Source organism: Leguminivora glycinivorella, chromosome 1 (assembly GCF_023078275.1).
Source record: "Leguminivora glycinivorella isolate SPB_JAAS2020 chromosome 1, LegGlyc_1.1, whole genome shotgun sequence".
Taxonomy (NCBI): Eukaryota; Metazoa; Arthropoda; class Insecta; order Lepidoptera; family Tortricidae; genus Leguminivora; species Leguminivora glycinivorella.
In genome coordinates, this window is record NC_062971.1 from 17,563,996 (window position 1) to 17,586,116 (window position 22,121).

The 22,121-nt window shown below is 38.9% G+C and overlaps 1 protein-coding gene across 2 annotated transcripts in view; it reads left to right on the plus strand.

The window, feature by feature from the left end:
- The first annotated feature begins 2,711 nt into the window (after window positions 1-2,711).
- The window catches only part of LOC125229500 (protein croquemort-like), a 42,562-nt gene continuing 23,152 nt past the window's right edge, over window positions 2,712-22,121 (plus strand). Inside the window, exons 1-6 of one of the 2 annotated variants that reach the window (XM_048134361.1) lie at window positions 2,712-2,917; window positions 3,856-3,878; window positions 6,502-6,635; window positions 7,170-7,349; window positions 15,895-16,020; window positions 17,913-18,116. In XM_048134361.1, coding sequence (XP_047990318.1) covers window positions 6,519-6,635; window positions 7,170-7,349; window positions 15,895-16,020; window positions 17,913-18,116 — 627 coding nt within the window. In that variant the 5' untranslated portion in view covers window positions 2,712-2,917; window positions 3,856-3,878; window positions 6,502-6,518. The remainder of the gene's footprint in view (window positions 2,918-3,855; window positions 3,879-6,501; window positions 6,636-7,169; window positions 7,350-15,894; window positions 16,021-17,912; window positions 18,117-22,121) is intronic. The other variant, XM_048134353.1, reaches the window with a different exon arrangement.

The following is a 22,121-nucleotide window of genomic DNA, read 5'->3' on the forward strand; positions in this document are numbered from 1 at the left end:
GAATTTAATATTGTAAAATTATCTAGAGGAATGCAGTTGCCGGTAAAAGATGACCGAAGTTCAAGGTGGTTTAAAGTTTTCGGTGTTAAAATACAACTTTGCCCCCTTGTATAAGAAATAACTATTAAGTGGAACTTGAACTTCTCTCTAATTTAGATTATACCTTAATCCAATAAAAAAAGTTTTTTTGCTATCCGACTAAGTTTCAGATATGCGAGACCAACATACATTTACATACACCCAGCTGCAAAAGTACATATAGATAATTAAGCAAATCGTGAGAGTAAAAAAGGCGACAAATTTGAAAAATGTATGGGCGCGGGTTTATCGTCCCATAGAAAATTTGAAATTCGCGCGTTTTTGTACTTTCATAATTTGCTTAACCGTCTATATGTACCTACCTAAATTCGTTCAGGCAGGTTAGGTACTGTACTTACATTTACATACTCACATGAAATTCGACACACGTATTGAGAATCTTTTATAGACCGACATGTCGGAAAACTGTGCAATTCTGACAATAATAATTAAATAACCTCCTTTTTTGCGTCGATAAATATATATAATTTAATGTATAATAGGAAACTTGAAATAATTTCATTAACATAGGACCGCGATATTGTCACGTCTGCTTTTGTTGCATTTTTTACTCTTTGGTTTCAACGAAACATGGCCGCCGCAACGTGGCGCTTCGGCACGAGTTTATATTGATACATTTTTTTAAAAGTAAGCGTGTTTAAACAAAAATGCAGTAAACTTACGTGTGAAAAGTCACTCCTTGGCTTTTATTAGTTTTTCCTGACCAGTTTTTACAGTACCTAACTACACATGACGGCATTATTTAGACGTAATATTTCTCAGTGCCATACGTCAATCTACCACAGCCGTTCGGCACAGACTAAGCGCGTTTGTGCTGATCAGCTCTAAGTGTTGTTACACAAAATCAAGTTGAGGTGCCCTCTCTAGTTAACATAATTACTCAAAGTAAATAAAAGACTACAATATTTAGTACATGGTTTCATTTGACTTTAGGGCATTTTCGCAAAAAAAGATTCAAAAACTTTTTTTTATAATAGGTATATTTTATGTTTTTCCTACTCGGAATCACGAGCCCTTTCTATCCTACTAGGCGGAAAAAAGCGTCCCAAATTTAATTTTTCCACTTTGTTACTATTTTTCAAACACTACAGCGGTTACAAAGTGGAACAAAATTTTGGGACCATTTTTTTGTATCTTGTTTTTTATCCTAGATCGAAAGGGCTCGTGATCTGAGTAGGAAAAACCACAGAATTATAATTAGGTAAGCCAGAATGAGTAGTTAGGTCAAAAAGTGTGTCCACATGAGAGGGCATTGTTTAGGCTGGTGTCCCTCTTGCACTTACTGGCAATGATTATTCAGTGACGTCATAAATTGGGGATACCAGTCAATTTTCAAAGTTACTACTAAATCTACTAAAACCCAATTGAAGGTATTTTTTAATTATACAAATCTTTGATTTAATGGCATCAAAATAATTACATTATAATTATTTGCCAATTCTTTAAAATATATCGAAACCCTAGTTTGAATATAACACTAAAATAATATAAGAAGTTATAAAGTCAGGTAATATACAGATAAAAATACTGCTACTATGGTAACCTCATTAACACTGGCCACACGTGCGAGAGGGACACCAGCCCGAACAATGCCCTCTCATGTGGACCGTTTTCGCTAGTCTGATACGATCACCTTTCTGTCGCAGTGATAAGGTTCAATTTAGTATGGCAAAAAATGTGATTGCGCTGTCCCCTGTAAAGGTCTTTGGGAAAAACATAAAATTTACCTACCTTCGAATTTTTTTTTTGTGATTGTTCTCGCGAAAATGCCCTTTAAGTAAATTCGGTTTAAAGGTGCGACCACACCGCTGCTCAAAATACGCAGACAGTACGGAATCGCAGTAACGCATAGTATCCGTACCGTCCAGCGACGGTACGGAAACGCACGACGTGTCCCATACGAAAGTCACTACGTTTCCGTACTGTCTGCGTATTTTGAGCAGCGGTATGGGGAGCATCAAAGAGCATTGAATCAATACGTTTTAAACCTATTAGAAATCTACAGTAAAGCGTAAATCAGACTTAAAAGAAAAAAACTCAAATTACGAATTTCACTCACTGCCGCTGCAAGGAGTTACCAAATCTCTTGAAATTGTGTGAGCGCGTTTGAATATTACATATAAACTCATTTCTGTTTCGTTTTGTTCAAAATATCGATTATTCGCAAAAATGAAATGAAGTTCCTACTAAAAAGGAGGCGCTTAAGCCCTTCTTGTAGTGTACGGAACCCTTGCAACGCGAGTATAACTTGGACTTGGCTGGTTTTTTTAAGCAGCGGTGTGGTCGCACCTATACTTCATGCATCGCAGTCGTCAAACAACGTGTAAAAATAGCAGACGCCGGACAAGGCGGCTGAAAAATGTGGGGTTCACGTTGGGCTTACCGGTCAAGCGCTGTAAACAGAGGCAAAACCATCCATTCTTCATGGGCAAAACTCCGTGCGTCTGCCACAAAATAAATTTTGGTAGAAAAGTAAAAGAACATGGCAACAAACTGACTGTCAAGTCAAGTGTCACATTTGACAGCGCGGTGGCGATTGACAATTTTGACATACTGTATCACTTTTCTAACAATTGTAATGTTTTCGTTTTCAATCAGCATTTAAAGAAGTTGTGGGTGGACGTGTGTGATATTTTTATTGTTTTTGTTATATATATATATATATATATATATTCAAGCTTACAAAGGGCTTAGTATTTCATTTGAGTCTACCGACAATATTTATACAATAAATCGCGTATGAAAGTATGTCTTGTTTATGTGGGCCGTGAAATCATGTGATAATTCTTAGTAAACATAAATCAGGAATCACAACAAGGTACGCAAATTGGATAAAGTTATTTTAAGAACATAATTATAAAGAAATAAATATGAAATTAGTATGTAACTATAATACATAAAATTAATCGTGATCGCCACAGCCTCACTACTAAGCAATATTACTAGTTTTTATTTGTATCATGAAAATGATGAGTAATGACGAGCGTTTTATCGTTTGTTTATACAAAAAGCTCAACATTGCATCAACTTTTTTGTATGTTCATTTGTAGATAATAGAAAAGAATGCAAGAAACAAATTATCTTTTTAAAATGGCTATAATATCTATCTTAAAATTGCAGTTGTATAATTTGTACTATTTTTAGTAATCATACTAAAATTATCTGGAACATAAGCAACTGTGTCAACTCTCATCAAATTGAATGGAATAAACTATTTATTGGCCATAAAGTTCCCCTTTGATTATAGGTCCTAGTCCTACTGTATCTATTATGGACTGTTTCAGTTATGTTTTTAATTATGTCATTATTCTTTAGTTGCATAGGGAGTAGCTTCCTATCAATGCATTAATACTTATTTATAAAGAATTAAAAAGAATTGTGATCTACTTTTTTAAGCGTGAAAATGCTAGATTGATAGTGATATTTAATATACTTATATAAAAATAGATGTTTTACTGATAAACATACTAATAAAGTTTATCAATTCAAGCAGTATAGGATATTCTTAGCCTTAACCTACATTTCTAGCTGACTAACTCTATTGTAATTATGATAAACTTTTTGTTAGATAAATTAATTATATTTCTTGCTCTGGGTATTTTTCTCTAACAGGCTATCAGCTTGTCTGGTAAAAACAAACAGTGATCTGTCAGGCTGTTATCATCCAGCTAAGTGATGTCTTTTCATATTAAATAAATGCACATTTTCATAGTTAATAATTTTAATATAATGCAGTGAATTCTTTCTCCTCCACAGGACAGGCATTGCCTAGTGTGAAGGTCAGCAAAATTGTAACCATGAAGTTTATTAGTTTTAAAAATGAGTTGTAGATGGTCAATCAGAACTTGGCACTAGAAAAAGGGGGTAAATTTGGAAAATGTAGGGCTCACTGGTCAATTTTTACATACATACATACATACAATCATGCCTGTTTCCCAGAGGGGTAGGCAGAGATCACGGATTTCCATTTACTACGATCCTGACAAATCACTTTCGCTTCACACACTTTCATAACGTTTCTCATACACGCTCGTTGGTTTCAAGTACTTCTGACCTGGCCTTTTTGCAATATTTCCCTGATTTGAACAAGAAAAGTTCGCTTAGGTCTTCCACTTCCAACGGACCCTTCCACTCTTTTTTCATATACTTTCTTCGTTACTCTCCTCTCATCCATCCTCTCTACATGCCCGAACCACCTTAACATACCCATCTCAATCTTTGTCACCACATCTACATCCACTCCACACTTCTCTCTTATCACGCTATTTCTGATCCTGTCACTCAACTTCACACCAGCCATGCTTCTTAACACTCTCATTTCCACGGCATTCACTTGACTTTGAAGTCTTTTCTCCCACACCCAACTTTCACTACCATACATAAGTGTAGGCACTAAAACTCCTCTATGCACCGCCAGGCGTGCTTTTTGCGACACTTTCTGGCTGCCCATAAAAGCGTTTAGTGCTTAGGGTTTCTGCTCGAGAGTCTCGATACTCGAGACAACTCGAGAATTTCGGCTTCATTCGAGACGAGAAAAAAATGACAGGTACTCGAGACTCTCCAGTTCCGAATATAAAGTACTGAAGAGAAATGCAACTTTTTACCTTCTGCCAGGTCTCATCGCGAGGCGATGGGGACGGTGTCGAACGGCGGCCATAAATTATAACGAGATATAGCGATCTAACTTCTCGTTCCAACGTAAGCTGGCAGCGACTTTGGCTAGTTTTGACAGCCTCGTGTTATTTAAAAGCACTTCGTCATTACGAAAAAGTCAGCGCGTTCATGTATCTTGGGTCACTGATAATCTGCTAAGAGTGCTATGGCTAACTTCGACAAGATTTGGAAGAACAGAGGAATCCGACGTCAAAATAAAGTGCGATTAGTTCGATCTCTTGTCTTCTCGATAATCTCGATATTTATGTATGGTGCCGAAACTTGAACCCTGAAAAGCTTTGACGTGGCTAAGATTGACGCTTTTGAGATGTGGTGCTGGCGAAGACTGCTACGAGTACCTATAACTTGAAAAGCTAGAAGAACTAACATCTCTATTTTGCAAGAACTGAATATCACCACACGGCTCTCCAAAATATGCCAAGAGCGACCCTCAGATTTTTCGGACACATTATGAGAGCACCAATGTATAATATGGCGAATTAATGGTAAACATTTTTGAGGTGGGGCTCGTAAGAGATGGTCTGACTGTGTGAAGATATCGTGTGGCGGCAGCGTATACTGTGCAGTCCACATGGCTTATAACCGCGTTCAATGGAGACACGCTACTTGTGGTCGCGATCCTCAGCAACGAGGAAACGAGGAAGAAGAAGAAGTTATTTTAAATGTTTAATTTCAATGACATTATGATTTAATACATGACATTTTAATTTACTTAACCCGTGCACAGGCGGGGAATTTAAAGGATTAGGTATTATTTTCAAGACTATAATTGTAGTTTTCTTGTTAAAATTTGATTTATGCTTATTTCAAAGTAGATTTTTATTGCTGTTACGCATTTGTTATCATAGTGTGGTGCAATAAAAACTACTAATCATATTGTTGTTTATTATTTTATCAAAATTTTACCATTTATATAAAAAGACTCGAGACTCGAGAAGACTCGAGACTTTGGGCTCGAGATTTCAAACAGGTCGAGAAATCAGAAACCCTATTAGTGCTCCATTCACTCTATTCCCAGCATTCACTCTCCTTTCAATATCTTTTCCATATTTACCGTCCCTTGTAAACAACGTTCCCAAATACACAAACTCTTTCACTTGTTCCAAACTTTCATTATCGATCTCAATTTCGCAATCTGTCATAATCTCATCTCTTTCAAATACCATTACTTTCGTCTTACTGACATTCATTCTCATTCCTTTACTCTCGAAGGATGCATGCACTCTTGTTACCATCATTTGTAACTCCTCGGCCGACGACGCAAGTAATACTAGGTCTTCGGCATATAGGAGACATTTGACCAGTAACCCTTCCATTCTCAACCCACAATCATAATCTTTCAGATCTTGCAAACAGCTATCCATGAATAAATTCAACAGCCACGGCGACGCTACACATCCCTGTCTAACACCCTTTTCGATGCTAAACCACTCAGTGTATGTTCCGTTTATTCTCACGCAAGCACTGGCAAGCAATTTTTTTTTATAAAATGCATGCCTTCCTAAAAACTAAGTTGGCGGAATCATCGACAAGCCAAAACACTTAAAAATTGATTAGAAATGTAGGGGCAAAGGTTTAATTCCCATTGGAAATTTTAATTTCGCGCCATTTTTTGTGCCAAGATGTGGTTGACCGTTGATATATTGCTCGGGAAAACAATAAGTATTTATCTTAAGATGAGTAGGTATAATTGAACATCAAACCAAAATTTGTCTTCATTGTCATCAGGAAGCAAAACCTCCACCATGGTATCATCCGGCATGAAGAGTGGGCTGCTCATGGGCTTCGGCTCAGCTTTCGTGGTGCTTGGAGCTGTGGCCGTGGTGTACTGGCCGGCCTTGTTCTTGGCGCAACTGCAGAAGGTATTTAGTGTTTGCATTTGCACTTTGTCTTAATCCCTTCATTAAAAGTTTGTTCTAACGCCTTTTATGTAATGAAGTTTCGAAAACGAGTTTTCAATTGTACAAACTAGAACTTATTTCCCTAATTTTCCAGAAATTGTGTTTAAGAAAATATTACTAAAATGGTCCTTAACTTTTTGGGCAATAAGGACCATTTTATTAGAATTTCTGTCAGAATTTCGGATTGAAATGGATCTTGTCTCTCTTTGAAGAATTATGAAACATGTGTTAGTGTGACTAGTGTGTTGTCTTTTGGACAATAACAACAAATTAGAAAATTTTGTATGAATCTATCCTATCATAAAATAAATGTAAATTGCCCGGTGATAGTGAGACATAGAAGACATAGTTATCCATGTTTTAATCATAATTGCCCTGATATATGCGTGCATGAAATAATTCATTGCAGCAGCTATTTTAAACAGATTCAAGAAAAAACTTGAGAAATGAAAAAGTTTTCAAAGATGCAATTTATAAAATCACATATTGTTATAGATGATGGTCCTCTCAAACACTTCCACGTCATTCGGCATTTGGCGGGAAGTCCCGATCCCCATGTACCTGGAGTGTTTCCTGCTAAACATCACCAACGTGGACGAGATCCTGGCGGGGCACAAAGTCCCCATACGAGTGTCGCAAATGGGCCCGTATGTCTACAGAGAGCAGCATATAAAGGTAATGCTCAACTTTTATAAATTAAAATGGGCGCAGTCAAAATCTATGAAATTATCACATCATAATACCTACAGACGTACGAGTTTATTGTCACATGCCTGTCTTGTTTGACCTACCCTAACGACGGCATAGTCATAGTCGGAGTCATATTTAGGTACCCTATTGCCAACTAGGCCAGAGTCCGTGGCGGTAGGCTCTTTTTACGACGGCACAGCCCATTTTTTTCTTAAATTAAGTACATTATCATAACAATAGGGCGGCAAATCTAACTGGCCGGGGCGCCAAATCCTTAAAATATGTCTCTGGTCATTGTTGACACTAAAATTGGGTTGTAGTAAGTATTATAAACTTTGACATTGTTGGAAGTGGTACTTACTACTTTTCCAATACGGAATACAGGTACTTTCGTTAAAACAAAGGTGTTTACTTTTCGTCGAATGTGTAACACTCACAACAATCGGTTCGATGCACGAAATGTGAGCAATCCATAACAAACTTGTTTTCAGTCATTCAGAGCGTGACCATAAGCAGTAACCTAATATTTATAGCTACGTAGATAGATCTGATACCTTCTTATTTTTGAATCAGTAATTCAGAACCCTAGTAGTGCATTTAACTATGTGTGATGGGGACGAAAAATCTATATTGAATTGTGATTTCTATGCATCTGACAACTCGATGTGTTTGTTGATCTAAATAATTAAATACCTATACTTAATAACTACCTATTACTATTACCTATTACATGGCAGCCTTTAGAATCGACTACCAAAACTGGGAGAAGCTTGCGGAGAAGCGAACGGAATGGCGAAAGTGCGTTGGAGATGGTCGCAAGTTCGTCGATGAGACCAATCAATCAATAATCGAAGACTGACAATGATCAATCTCAATAATCGAAGACTTACGTTCAAAGCGTGCTCTAGCCCTTTTGAAAAGACACTCCTCAATTTTTGTCATCACTCGCACTAAGGACTAGCTATTACTAAACTAAAGTAGTGGGGTGAAAGTGACTTACAAACCATAAAAACACCGGCCAAGTGCGAGTCGGACTCGCCCACCGAGGGTTCCGTACAAACTTTCTTTCAAACTACCTAGTAAAAATAATCTCATATTTTCATATAACTCTAATGACTTGACTAGAAGACAAAAGTATAGGCACTAATGATTATTATAGTGTATAGCGCCATCTCCCGGTTAATTTGCTAACTAATTTGCGCGACCTGGTTTTTCAGGGATAATTCTTTATAATGTTAACCGATTTAAACAGTTTTTACTTTATTGGACAGAAGATGGTTTACGGAAACAACAATTTTAAGTGCGATATACATCCGCAAGGGTGGGTAAATTGAAAGTAAAAATCTGAAAAGTTTTTTGTGAATTAAAAAAAAAGTATTCAAAATACAAACACGATTATATTTTTCCTGTAATATATAGCATAAAACCAATGTTTACTAAAATTTTCATAATTTTTTGTTGGTAAACTTCGGAGATAAGGGGGGGGGGGGGGAACGGTATTTTTTTTTACATTTTCCTTCAAAATTCTTTTATTTTCCACAACAAAAAAATTATAAAAAATAGTTTATTTACGTCCAATTTGAGCTCTTTCCAACGATACCCCACTTGACCTAGTAACTTGAAATTTACAGTTTGCCCCCCTTTCATTTTGGCCATTTTCTACAATTAAAATTAATATATTTAAAAAAATTATACTTTCTATTTGTATTTGTTGTTTAGGTTTAGTTTATTGACGATGCATGTTGCGGATTTTCCATTGTCTTACTTTTTGACGAAGCTTGTAGCTAATAACGGATTTTGTATTCAGTTGACGAAGCCTGCGTTGCGGATTTGAGAATATGGTCTCTGATTAAATGTGTGTAATACATTTGTAGAGGTTTACAATGTTCACAACTATTCCAAATTTCAAGTTGATAGCATTAGTAGTTCTCGAGATATTTAGGAATGTGACAGACGGACAGACAGACGGACAGAGTCGCACCATAAGGGTTCCTGTTGTACCTTTTTGGTACGGAACCCTAAAAATAAGTTCTGCCGTAAAATGATGGAGGTGATATAATTATTATTTGCCGGGCCGGCATTGAACCTACTTAACTGCCCATTGACTTTGTGACGCACTTTGTAAATCTTGTTAGCAAACATGCAAATACTCGTACATCTCTTACGGCATTTCCTATAAATAAATCTCATGACAATAACAGCTTAAAATTGACTCCATTAGAGCATTACGAGTATGAAAATGATGATTACAGAAAAAATGGACAGATCTGCTGGAGAAAAAAAAACACTTATACCTACGATGTGGCCCGTAGATAAATTGATATGATAATTGTCAACTTAAGGAAAGTTCTAAGCTTAGGATTAAAAAAATAACACACTATGATATATTTAGATTTTAGATAATAAATAGATAAATCGACTGTTGACCATCTTTTATTTATTTATCGTATGGCAATTAAGACTACAATACACTGTATATACACTATAGCTAGTTCATAATCTAAATTTACATTCCTCCAAGTAGGTGATGGCTGCGCTCGCTGCGTTTTTAAAATCTTCCACTGGGCCATGGTACTTTGTCAGTGGGCACTCAAGGACAATATGCCGAACAGTTTGCTTTGGGCATCCGCATTCGCAACACTCCCGATCGCTCCATCCCCATTTTTTCCGGAGGTAGGCGCAATGTCCGATTCTTCTCAATCGGTTAAGCATGCACCAGACACGACGTGATTCAGTGAACCCAGGCGCGCGGCTCTGCGGAACTAGCTCGAAGAGATCAGGGGAGACGCCAGCCTGCGACCATTCTTCGGACCAGGCGTCACTCAGGTTCCACACAGAGCGCGGTTGGTGGATGAGGAGAGCCGGGGGGTTTCTAGACTTTAACCTTGTGCATCTAAACTCAGCCAAGTCCCTGTTAAGAGGCAATTCCAGACGTGCTTGGGCTTTGTCGATTTCCCTGAGAAGGTGATGCTTGCGGCGTAGGTGAGGAGGAGCAATGCCGCTTAGAGCTGGGAGCCAGTGCACTGGGGTGGGCTTCATGCACCCAGTTATGAGGCGCATTGTCGTGTTTAGCTGCGTATCGATGATATTTGTGTGGGCGCTGTTAAGCCAAGTGGAAGCGCAATACTCCGCTGTTGAGTACACAAGCGCCAGAGCAGATGTTCGCAGGCAGTTAGCAGAAGCTCCCCATGTTGTACCCGTTAGTTTTTGCAGAATGTTATTCCTGGTCCTTAGTTTAGCTGCGGTATTATTGAGATGGGAGCTGTAAGTTAGACTTCGGTCCAGGGTAACACCCAGGTATTTCGGGAACGGGTTGTGGTTGAGCATTGATCCCCTGAATGTGATGTTAAGTTTTTTGGTGGCCAACCTGTTGTTTAAGTGAAAGCAGCACACTTCGGTTTTCGAGGCGTTAGGACGAAGGCGCCAGCGGGTAAAATACTCGTCCATGATGGCTAAGTCACTTTCCAAGCGATTTTCAGTGATGCTTATGTTGCTGTCCTGCGCGACTAGAGCTAAATCGTCAGCATATGCGAATTTTCTCGATTGAGTCTCTGGCACGTCGTAGGTGTATAAGTTGAAAAGAGTGGGCGCTAAAACTGATCCTTGGGGTAGCCCATTATTTAATACCCTCGTACTGCTGGATTCATCACCTAGGAGGACTCGGAATGGCCGGTTACTAAGAGCATCTTCGATGATTTTATATATTTTTATGCAGGGAATCACTTTAAGGAGCTTGAGGAGGAGACCGTGTCGCCACACGGTGTCGTAGGCAGCTGTCAGATCTATAAATGCGGTTGACGACTTAAGGTTCTCGTCGAAGCCTTTTTCCAAGTGGGTCGTAAGCGCAAGGACTTGATCACTACAGCTGCGGCCTGGCCGGAATCCTGCCTGTTCCTGTGGGATGAACCTGTCGATGGTCGGGGCAATGCGGTTTAGCAGTATCCGCTCGAGGAGTTTGTACATCACGCTGAGAAGTGCGATTGGGCGGTAACTGTCTGCTCGGTCGGCCGGTTTAGCAGGTTTTAGAATGGCAGTTATTTTCGCCTGTTTCATAGAGGCCGGAATTTTCCCAGAGTTGATAATGGCTGTGTAAAACTTTGCTAGCCATTTTTGCACACGAGGTCCACAATGCTTGATGAACTCGGGGAATATGTTATCTTCGCCGCAGGCCTTGCCCAATTTGATGCACTTGATACTGGACTCCATTTCATCCGCGGTCACTGGCTGGCTAAAGTGAGGATCTGGGGCAGCCTGTGATTTTAGCAGTTTTAGCTCCTTCCTGACGGCACGAGTGTGAGCTTTGTGACTTGGTGCCTTTGACAGGCTTACTATTCGGCTTGCTATTTCATTAGGGCTCACTTTACTTATATTTGCCTGGCCACCGGTTCCGCATGTGAGGCGTTTCAGTAAGTGCCATGCTTTACGGCTCGAATGAGTGAAGCTCATGCCTTGGACCGTGCTTTCCCATTTCGACTGTCGGGCCTGGTTTAGGGATGTTATAAGGGCATGAGCGACGTCACTGTTCCCAGTGCTTGTGTATTCTTGCCACAGAGCATCGGTCTTGCAGTCCCAGCAGGGTATGTATTGCTTGCGATAGCCTCTGGGAATAAATTTTTTTGCCGTGGAGATTATTAATTTTAGGAACCTTTCGTAATTTTTGACTAGAGGTGGTATCCATCTAATAGAATCGTCCAGCACTTTGGTGTAGCTTCCCCAGTCGGCTTTATGGAAATGCCAGCGTGGTATAGGGTAGGACTGGATTATGGGTATCTTAATACCGACTTCTAGGAGGACTGGACGATGCTGGCTATGTGGGAAATCGTGAAGTACGGTTCTATTTGTTGGTATGGGGCGCCGGTTGCAGTCAAGGGAGACGAAGGCTAGATCGGGATTATATTCTCGGCCCCAGCGAGCGGATTTAAAGGTGCCTTTATCCTTATTCCCAAACACCAGAAAGTAGCTACTTTCGTCTGCCCAATTCACGACAGCTTCCCCATTATTGTCATTACTTTTATAACCCCAGGAAGTGTGATGGCTGTTAAAATCACCTACTACGATGGATGGGTGTTCGAAGTTTGGAAGTGCAGGTTGAGGCCAGGCAATATTCGGTGGTTTGTAGACGTTGCAGATCTTCGTTTCTCCCACTTGCACTGTTGTAGTAGCAATATTATCATCATTTATGATGTTGGATATGACTGTGCTTGATGGCAAAAGATTGTCGCGTACATATGTAGCCGTACCGTATTTAGCGTGGTATGTAGCACAGAGCATTTGGTACCCAGGGATGGTTCCCCTTTTAGAGAGTTGCAACGGGTCAGCTGCGTGAGTCTCTTGGAGCAAAATGACGTCGATCTTAAAGTCTACGGCAATCTTATGCATGCATTCGGACTTAGCCTGGCTTATGCCTTCAATATTTAAAGAGCAGACTCGGGCAGAAGGCCCTATGTCCTTAGTCAGTTGGCACTGTGCAGTGCTGGTACGCATTTGAGGACGCATTCGATTTATCTGAGCATAGCGAGGCATCTTGAGTAAATAGCAGTGTATGTATTAAGAACCGTGAGATCTTCTGGAAGACAGTACGGTTGCCAGGTTGTTGCACTTTTGGCACCACCCAGGGGTCACGTGTAGGGTAGCGGTGGGTAATTCCTACGGACGTGGTGCAACTCGACCCCCATCGACCATCGATAGCTACAGAATTATCATAATCGTCCACAATGATACCATGACTTTTTCTTCGTTACTCGATCAACCAAAACAACAATCATAAACGTCACACAAAATTACTTTCATCGTAAGAAGAAAGAGTCCAAAAGTACATACATTTTCCGCGACGTTTACTACATCGAGTAACGTATTCTAAAACGCCAAAAACTGATGGTAGAGGTACAGAACTAACCGTCACGTATGCATTTTGTTTAAATTTTTTATTATCGCTAATCCACTTTGCATTACTAATTTAATGAATAAACCCAGGCTCAAAATAAAGCACTAAAGGTCAGTGCGGGCAAGACCGGCATACTTTATTTGAAATAAAGTTTGAGTGGATAAAACTAGACAATTAAAGTAGTCTGGAGTAATCCGCATGGTCCTATGGGCTAGCAAATATTATATTTTACAAGTATAATACTTTGGTGAATTAAAGTAAACTTATGTGACAAAAATCACTTTTTTTAAGGCTCGGCGGGTTGACCGTCCCCACGCGCTGAGTAAGGCAAGACCGCGTCTAGTGCTCGTTGTCGTAATTTCATATGGGAATAAGTATCAAAATCATGTTCATTGTTATATTATGTAATAACAGTGAGTAATGTGATAGATATTAAAACAAATAACGTTGATACTTTCAACATATCAGAATTTTTCTATTTAGAAGGCAAGACCGGATATGTCCCGTAGATGAGGTTGATAACCTTCTTTTTTCAGGTCCAGACAAAAGCAAAGCCGAAACTTACAATTAAAATTAACCTACAACACCCGTTTACACTCGACTTATTTCCCATAAAGCCTTTAAAAGGTGCCTTACTCTTAGGTATATGCCGGTCTTTCCGACTACGCACAATTTCAAAGTTACATATTTCAGAACATAAAAACATAAATTGAACGCGTTTTAAGAGTAGTAATAGTCTAGATAGGAAGACCGATTATTAAATTACTACGTTACATACATAATGTACAAATATTCAAACTGCTCCTATTTTATTTTAATTTTTTGCGTAACCATGTTGAACTCGATGGTCGAGTTCGAAACACGAATCAAGTTTATTGTTAACTAGTGTTCGTCCTAGGGATATCTATTGAAGACCAATGGATTAAGGATGAAAAACTGGTATACCTTCGGGGGTGTAAGAAGTGGTAGATATACACCGTGTTTCACTTAACACTAAAAACCTGAAAACAGTTTGTTCAAAATCGAGAGTAGAATCGATTGAGCTATATCTTAATGGGGGTAATAGTTTTATTTAAATTAGTATTATTAGTTATTTTTTACGTGCCCATTCTATTGTACTCGTAATACAACATTGGGTATATCGCATTGCTAGAGGTTGTTTACCTTTTTCAGTATTTAGGGGTATTAATACTGGCTGGTTACTTGGACGATTATTTTTTCCGCTAGTAGTTTGACGTTGTTTGTCAGTTTAATCTTAATGTTTATCATAAGTCATAACAAATTGAACTCGTACCTAATTACAACCTTGTCATTTTGAATATTGGGTTTAAATTTGCTTACTGCGATTACCTGTCCAATTTGAAGTTTACTGTGATAAAGCTTTAAAGTGTTTTACAGTGACATCTTAGCTGTCTATTGGTAAACCTTATGTCGTTGCAGTAACGTACACAAATAAATAGTCTTATGGTTTATGATGGTAGTTAGCAATTATTTTATTGAGTGTAGAGCTAAAAGTCAAGTAGAGCTGTACAGAAAATTAAAAATTCAATTAAAAAAAAAGTAACGATCAGATTAAAAGATGAATACTCTAGATGAGTTTAAAAAAATAAAAATCAGTTGGGGTGTCTGAGGTTTTGAGTGATACCGGAAACACGTTGTATATAAATATAAAAGTTATATTCAGTTAGACGGTCTTTCCGTGTAGACGGTCTTCCCGACACTGACCTTATACTAATATACCTTTGGTTTTTATATCACTTCATTAAATGAAAAAAAAAAAAAAAATACATATAGGTATATGAGAAGATACAAACGAACCGTAACGTAACTATGAATACCTATAACATTCATAATTAGTAATTTCCTCGAACCGATAATAATATAAAACCACTGCCGGGAGTATGAACCGTGGTACCAACCTCGGTAAACAGTCGCAGAGATAATGTAATTGTTATGAACTTTACACTTGTGTCGGTTTCGCACACTGACTCACGATGATATGATGTCAAGCACGGGTCGATTTGAGTCGGTATTTTCGGTCAAGGCATTATTCGAGATCGCGAATATCGCGATAAATTCGTATTGGTAAATATGTAATTAGGTTATGATTCTTTATTTATAACCTAATTATACATTTGATTATATGTCCTACTCCCATGATATAATATACTATACCCGATATTCGTTTTGACCAGGACATACCGTGATTACCTTTTTGCGTAGAAGGGTAATCACATGAGTCTAGCGAAACTCTTACTCTTAACCTCAAATTTGTGGACCTGATCAAATTTGTGTTTTATTCCTTTCTCCCAAATACCTATATCTAAGTCAATATTAAATGATATAAAGACAAAAGATTATTATTTAGTTAATTCAGGTTTATAAAGCGTTTGTGAACGCCATTAGTTAGTACCTATCTAACCCGCTGGTAAATAATTGATTACCGACTCCTATTCATTAAAATGCACCGACAGTAAAGATTCTAATTATCCAGACCTCCATACATTCACATCTAGAGTTCTAAGTAAAAAGACGTTGCGAAAGTTTGAGGTCCACTTAGAACATAAATTAAACTTTTTCACAAATATATGTAGTCGGTAACCATGACTTTGACTTGGTATACTTTATACATTATTTTGCCAACAGGAGAACATAACGTGGCATGACAACAACACGATATCGTACTATAACCAGCGGACGTGGCACTTCGAACCTGAGATGTCCAACGGTAGCCTGTCCGATATGGTCACCAGCGTCAACCCTATCATCGTGGTAAGTACATCACAACGCTTCAAGGGCCTAACGCAGTGTACTTTTTCAGTTCGCGGCGCACTTGCAAGTTTGAAATTATATCATGGTGCCCTAACTATTAATCGAAATAGATAGGTAACGTGCGATGGAGATGTCAAGGCGCCGCGGCGAATAGTTCGGGAACCCCCGGTGTAACGCTTTAAAGGCCTATGCATACCGACGTACATGAATGTAGTGATAGGTGACATGACATTTAAAAAAGCGCTTGTGGCCTACCGATAAGAGCGTGCGACTTTCGATCCGGAGGTCGCGGGTTCAAACCCCAGCTAGTACCAATGAGTTTTTCTGAACTTATTTGCGAAATGTCATTTGATATTTGCCAGTCGCTTTTCGGTGAAGGAAAACATCGTGAGGAAACTGGACTAATTCCAAAAAGGCCTAGTTACCCTTCGGGTTGGAAGATCAGATGGCAGTCGCTTTCGTAAAACTAGTGCTTACGCCAAATCTTGGGATTAATTGTCAAGCGGACCCCAGGCTCCCATGAGCCGTGGCAAATGCCGGGATAACTCAAGGAGGATGATGAGGTGGCATGACATATATTTATGTATATTTTTCCGCTACTTGCAAAAACAAAGTGGCGAATCAGGTTTTTAGCACGTGCACGGTCATATACAGCGGGAATCACAGCAATGCCAGTAGTTCTACGCATAACTGAAACAGGAACGGTGTCTAATTGTTGTTGCCTTACTCAGTTAGTGCTGTGGCAACTACCTACAATGCCGGCGAGATGGCCATGACCATGAATTTGGTCAATTGGACAGATAAAAATGTGAATAAAGGGACGAATGAGCGTAATCACCACTTATCTAGAATTAAGTTTTATCAGTTGTTAATCCGGCGTGCTGTTGCTAAAGTTCCAAATTATAGATTACATTAATTATAATAGGCGGTGCATTAATTAAGTATATGTAAAATTTTAACTTCTGATTAGCAGAAACGTCTGCAATCGATGCCGTTAGGCTTAGAATAAATTTAAAAGTGGAAAATGTCTGCCTTGGGTGAGACTTGAACTCACGGCCTCTGGATCGATACTCCAGCGCTCTGCCAACTGAGCCACCAAGACTTCAACCAAGCCAGCGAAATTTTCCACTACTAAGGTCAATGGGACCCGTAGCGACATCTACCGTAAGAGTGTTAAACTTCTTAAACGTTCTTGTTCTTCTTGTTAGTTCAAGTCTCACCCAAGGCAGACATTTTCCACTTTTAAATTTATTCTAAGTATACAATACAATACAATACAAATACTCTTTATTGCACACCTCAATACACGAAACAACATAGCAAGTATAAACAACAACTTAAGAGGTAAAACAAGAGGCGGTCTTATCGCTAAAGAGCGATCTCTTCCAGACAACCTAGGTAGTGGAGAATAATAAATTTAACCTTGTAAGTAGGTGTACTAAATGTAGACTTAGAGGAAATCTAGCACAAACTATACTACGCAAAACAATATACTACACACAAAAAAATAAAATACAATACATAAACATACAAATACATATATATATAACAAATTACATGCCAGCTATAGGGGACATAAGTCTATCAAGGTATCATTGATCAATGATCAGATAAAAAATGAAGCTTGAGAAGTATCTTAAAAGAAGTAGGAGATTGAGCGCGTCTAATATTTAGTTTCAAAATACTTATGAATTCCATTGAAATAGTACATTTAAATCAACACGAGTTACGAATTTCCTTTTCGCACGTGCATCGTACGACGTTTTTCAGTACAGATAAGCCTCCGAAGTTTCGACCTGGCATATAATGAACCATTTCTCGCACTAGTGCGTAAAAAAAACACCATCTGTACTGAAAAAAATGTAATATAGGTACATATTGTCCTTTCTCAGACGGTAGCGCACTTCATTCGCCACCAGAACAGCATAGTTCGGATGGGCGCGGAGATATTCATGCGCGCCTTCCACGACAACATGTTCATCACGGCCAACGTGTCCTCGTGGCTGTTCGACGGCATCGATGACCGAGTGCTCGACATCAGCTCGCAGATCCCGGCCGTGCAGCTGCCCTTCGACCGGTTCGGCTGGTTCTACACGGTGAGTGTATACAGTGACTACAAGTGACAACATGTTCATCACGGCCAACGTGTCCTCGTGCCTGTTCGACGGCATCGACGACCGAGTGCTCGACATCAGCTCGCAGATCCCGGCCGTGCAGCTGCCCTTCGACCGGTTCGGCTGGTTCTACACGGTGAGTGTATACAGTGACTACAAGTGACAACATGTTCATCACGGCCAACGTGTCCTCGTGGCTGTTCGACGGCATCGACGACCGAGTGCTCGACATCAGCTCGCAGATCCCGGCCCGTTCTACACGGTGAGTTCATGCAGTAACTTCCGTATACGCTCTACAGATTATCAAAAACATTAGTGCGTTTTCACATTATCCGATCCGATATCGGATGTCGGAAGGATTTCAAAGGCAAAAATCAAATGGCGGCTTAAATGTATAGGATATCGGCCCTACATCCGATATCGGATCGGATAATGTGACAACGCACTTAGGGTGACTTGTACCGTTTGTCCAGCTGCCCTTCGGCAAGTTCAAGTGAGTTTATCAAGAACTTTATCAGTGTACACCGATTTATAACGTGTAATCCAACTTCAAACAAAAAAATCTCCGGTGAAAATTAGTGACGATACAACAGATTCTCCAGATCGAATCGTCCAGGTGTAAAATACGGGAATTGGTATGGGCTGGGTGCACGATGACAGCATCACCTTGCGGTTACAACTACGGCGGACTTAGAAACGCCAAATGGCTTTCTGTCCATACGAAGAGTAAGTACCTAAATATACAAATAAGGTCAGTGTGGGGAAGACCGTCTACCCGGAAAGACCGTCTATTGACTATAACTTTTGTGTTTATATATCTACGCCTCTCACACCTCCGGAGGTATAGCAGTTTTTCATCCTTAATCCATTGGTCTTCCATACATATCCCTAGGACGAACACTAGTTAACAATAAACTTGATTCGTGTTTCGAACTCGAACATCGAGTTCAACATGGTTCCGCAAAAAATTAAAATAAAATAGAAGTAGTCGGAATATTTGTATATCATGTATGTAACGTAGTCATTTAATAACCGTTCTTTCTGACTAGTACTATTAATCTACTGAAAACGCGCTCAATTTCTAGTATTATGTTCTGAAATATGTAACTTAGAAATTGTGCCTACTCAGAAAGTCCGGCATAAAAGAGAAAGGCAAGACCGGCATATGATAAACAAGGAGTTGCCAACCTTTTTTAGGTTTCATTGGAAATAAGTCGAGTGTAAACTAGGGCTCTGGATATTCGGTACTACCCGCCGATCCGTGCGCCCGGCCCCTTAGCCCCGGCGGTGCTAAGCGTCCGAACTACCCGAACCCGCCGAAGTCCGTTCCCGTGTAGTGCCGTTCGCGCGTGTAGTGCCGAATCGGCGTTCGGGGCCGGACGGCCGGACGCACGGACTTCGGCACCGTTCGGGTATTGAACACACGAGGCGGCCGGCGGACCGATCGACTTATTGCCGTGCCGGTTTGTATTTAAAAAATAGGTGAAATTTAATAATTTAGCGAACGAATACGAATTGGTTTTATACATACTCGTTTTATTTGAATCAATAACGTGTTAACTATATTTTTTGCACTTGTTCCCGTTACATTATAGGCTACTCGTACAGATTAGATAATAATTATGATGATATGTATTCAATACAAATATTACAAACGTATTCCATATAGGTCCATAATTCGCCAGGAACACTAGTCTACTGTTTTTTTTTCAATAAAGTTGCTTAAGACAATTGCGAAAAGTAGAGTTTAATGGACTTTATTTGTCTCTTAACTAATAGAAGTCTAAACAGGGTATTGGTTTGTGTGAAAAATACTATATTAGTTCTATTACTTACTTGATTGTTTTATGATATTCATGGTGCCTTACTAACTATCTATAGGGACCATACCACCTATAGGTACTTACTACATATATGTACACATGTTGACAAATATACTTCAAAATATTGTCTTCGGTTACCGCGACAGTTACTCGTGCAATTTATTATAGTTATATCTATGTCTAAAAAATAAATGTCTGTATGTGTGTGTGTGTGTGTGTATGTGTTTTAAAATAAATAAATAAATATTGGGGACATTACACAGATCGACTTAGCCCCAAACTAAGCAAAGCGTGTACTATGGGTGCTAAGCGACGATATACATACATACTTAAATAGATAAATACATAACTATGGAAACGGATTATATCACGTATACTGAATTTACAATTCACCCCGACGTTTCGAACACTTTACAGCGTCCGTGGTCAACGGGTGACACCCATAATTAATTGTAAATTCATTACTTATAGGCGATATAATCCATTTTATTTCATAAATATCCTTCAAATTAAGGAAATTTATTTGAACTATCGAGTTATTAGTTTTTATCTAAAAAGTTAGTAGAATTAACGTCGCATGAGAAGACAAAGGTAATAATGACTTGTGGGCGGCACAATAACCAATACCCGTGGTGATTTTTTTTTACTGATAATAATGAGTAATGACACTCAAACCTCACACCCGGCATCCCTTTGACATGGACAAACCTTTTGTTTGAAAAGTTCTAGATGTAGCCGCGCTGTTTTACAAATACCTAGTTAAGAATGGTATTTTTTTTTGTTATTTTGGAGTGAACTACTTTGAAGTGAATATGTATCCATAGTCCTGGTTCTTAACTTGAGCTAGTCGGATAGGGTGTGACAAAAAGCATGAGACTTGACATGTATATAGATAACTTGCAAACACTTAACAGAAAAAAATAAAAGTACGCAGACGCCGAGGTGTCAATGTTTCCCCTCTTTTCCCTCATTTTTATATCACTATTTTCAGTTTTTTTATATTGTCATGAAAACCGTGAAAGCTATAATCACAATATTTAGGAAAAATATATTCTCCATAAAATTTCCTTCAATACTGTCTGTTAAGGTATAGCTTTAACTCATCATTTTAAAATTATGCTTAAGTCCCCCGCATAATATTTGTGTTTAACTACTAGTGGGATGAGTAGGGGTAGCACTACCGTCTGTTAGTAATATACTTTAAATGGAAATATTGTAGAGAATTTCATGGTACTTCTCCTAAACATCTTTCTGGTAAGTACCTACTCGTAATATTTACATACCAAAACCTTTAATACCTACCTTTAATAATTTTCGTAAAAATTTAAAAAGCTAAAAATGGGAGATAATAGTGGGGGAAGAGATTGACTCCTCAGCGTGTTTCTACTTCTATTTATCCTTATGAACGTCAAAGCTATGTGCATACCAACTTTCATGCTTTCTAATTTAGGCCACTGAAAACGCGTGCCCTGATATATAATTAATAATGCCGAAAATGGAAAACATGGAAAAAATCGAGTAGTTAAAATTTGTCCCCCAGTCACAATTGCTCCGCTGTCCCTTTCTCATTTTAGTTATTAAGGTTTTATCATTTTTGGTTCTCATATTCGCTTGAACCAAGAACGCGAACGATCATCAAGCATCACTATAGGTCGAGAACGGATCGGACCCGCGGGTTTTTAGAGTCCGTCGATCCGGACGCACGGACTACACGGGTACCCGGACCTTAATTACACGGTCCCTAATTACCCGTTCCAAACGGGCCAGAAATCCGGATTCGTGTAACACGGGAACGGATACCCGGCAACGGGTACACGAAACACGGACGCGACCGGGAGCCCTAGTGTAAACAATATCAATATATAAGTACGTTTTTGGCTTGTGATAGTTGTACCGTTTTTGATTTTAACTTCGAAATACAGTTTTCATAATGATTCGTATGGTGTTACTAAAATCATTCGAAAGCATTAAGTAAAAAAAAAAAATGTGACATGGTTGTGAAGAATGATAAGAGGTAGAGGGAGAAGTAAGCCTATACTGCATTATTCATCATCATATTTAAGTTGGTAGAATTATCGTAAGTTCTATCCGTTTTTTATTATTTTTGTTTAAGTATAATTATGTAGATTGTACAACATGCGACGACAAATATTTCCAAAAAGAG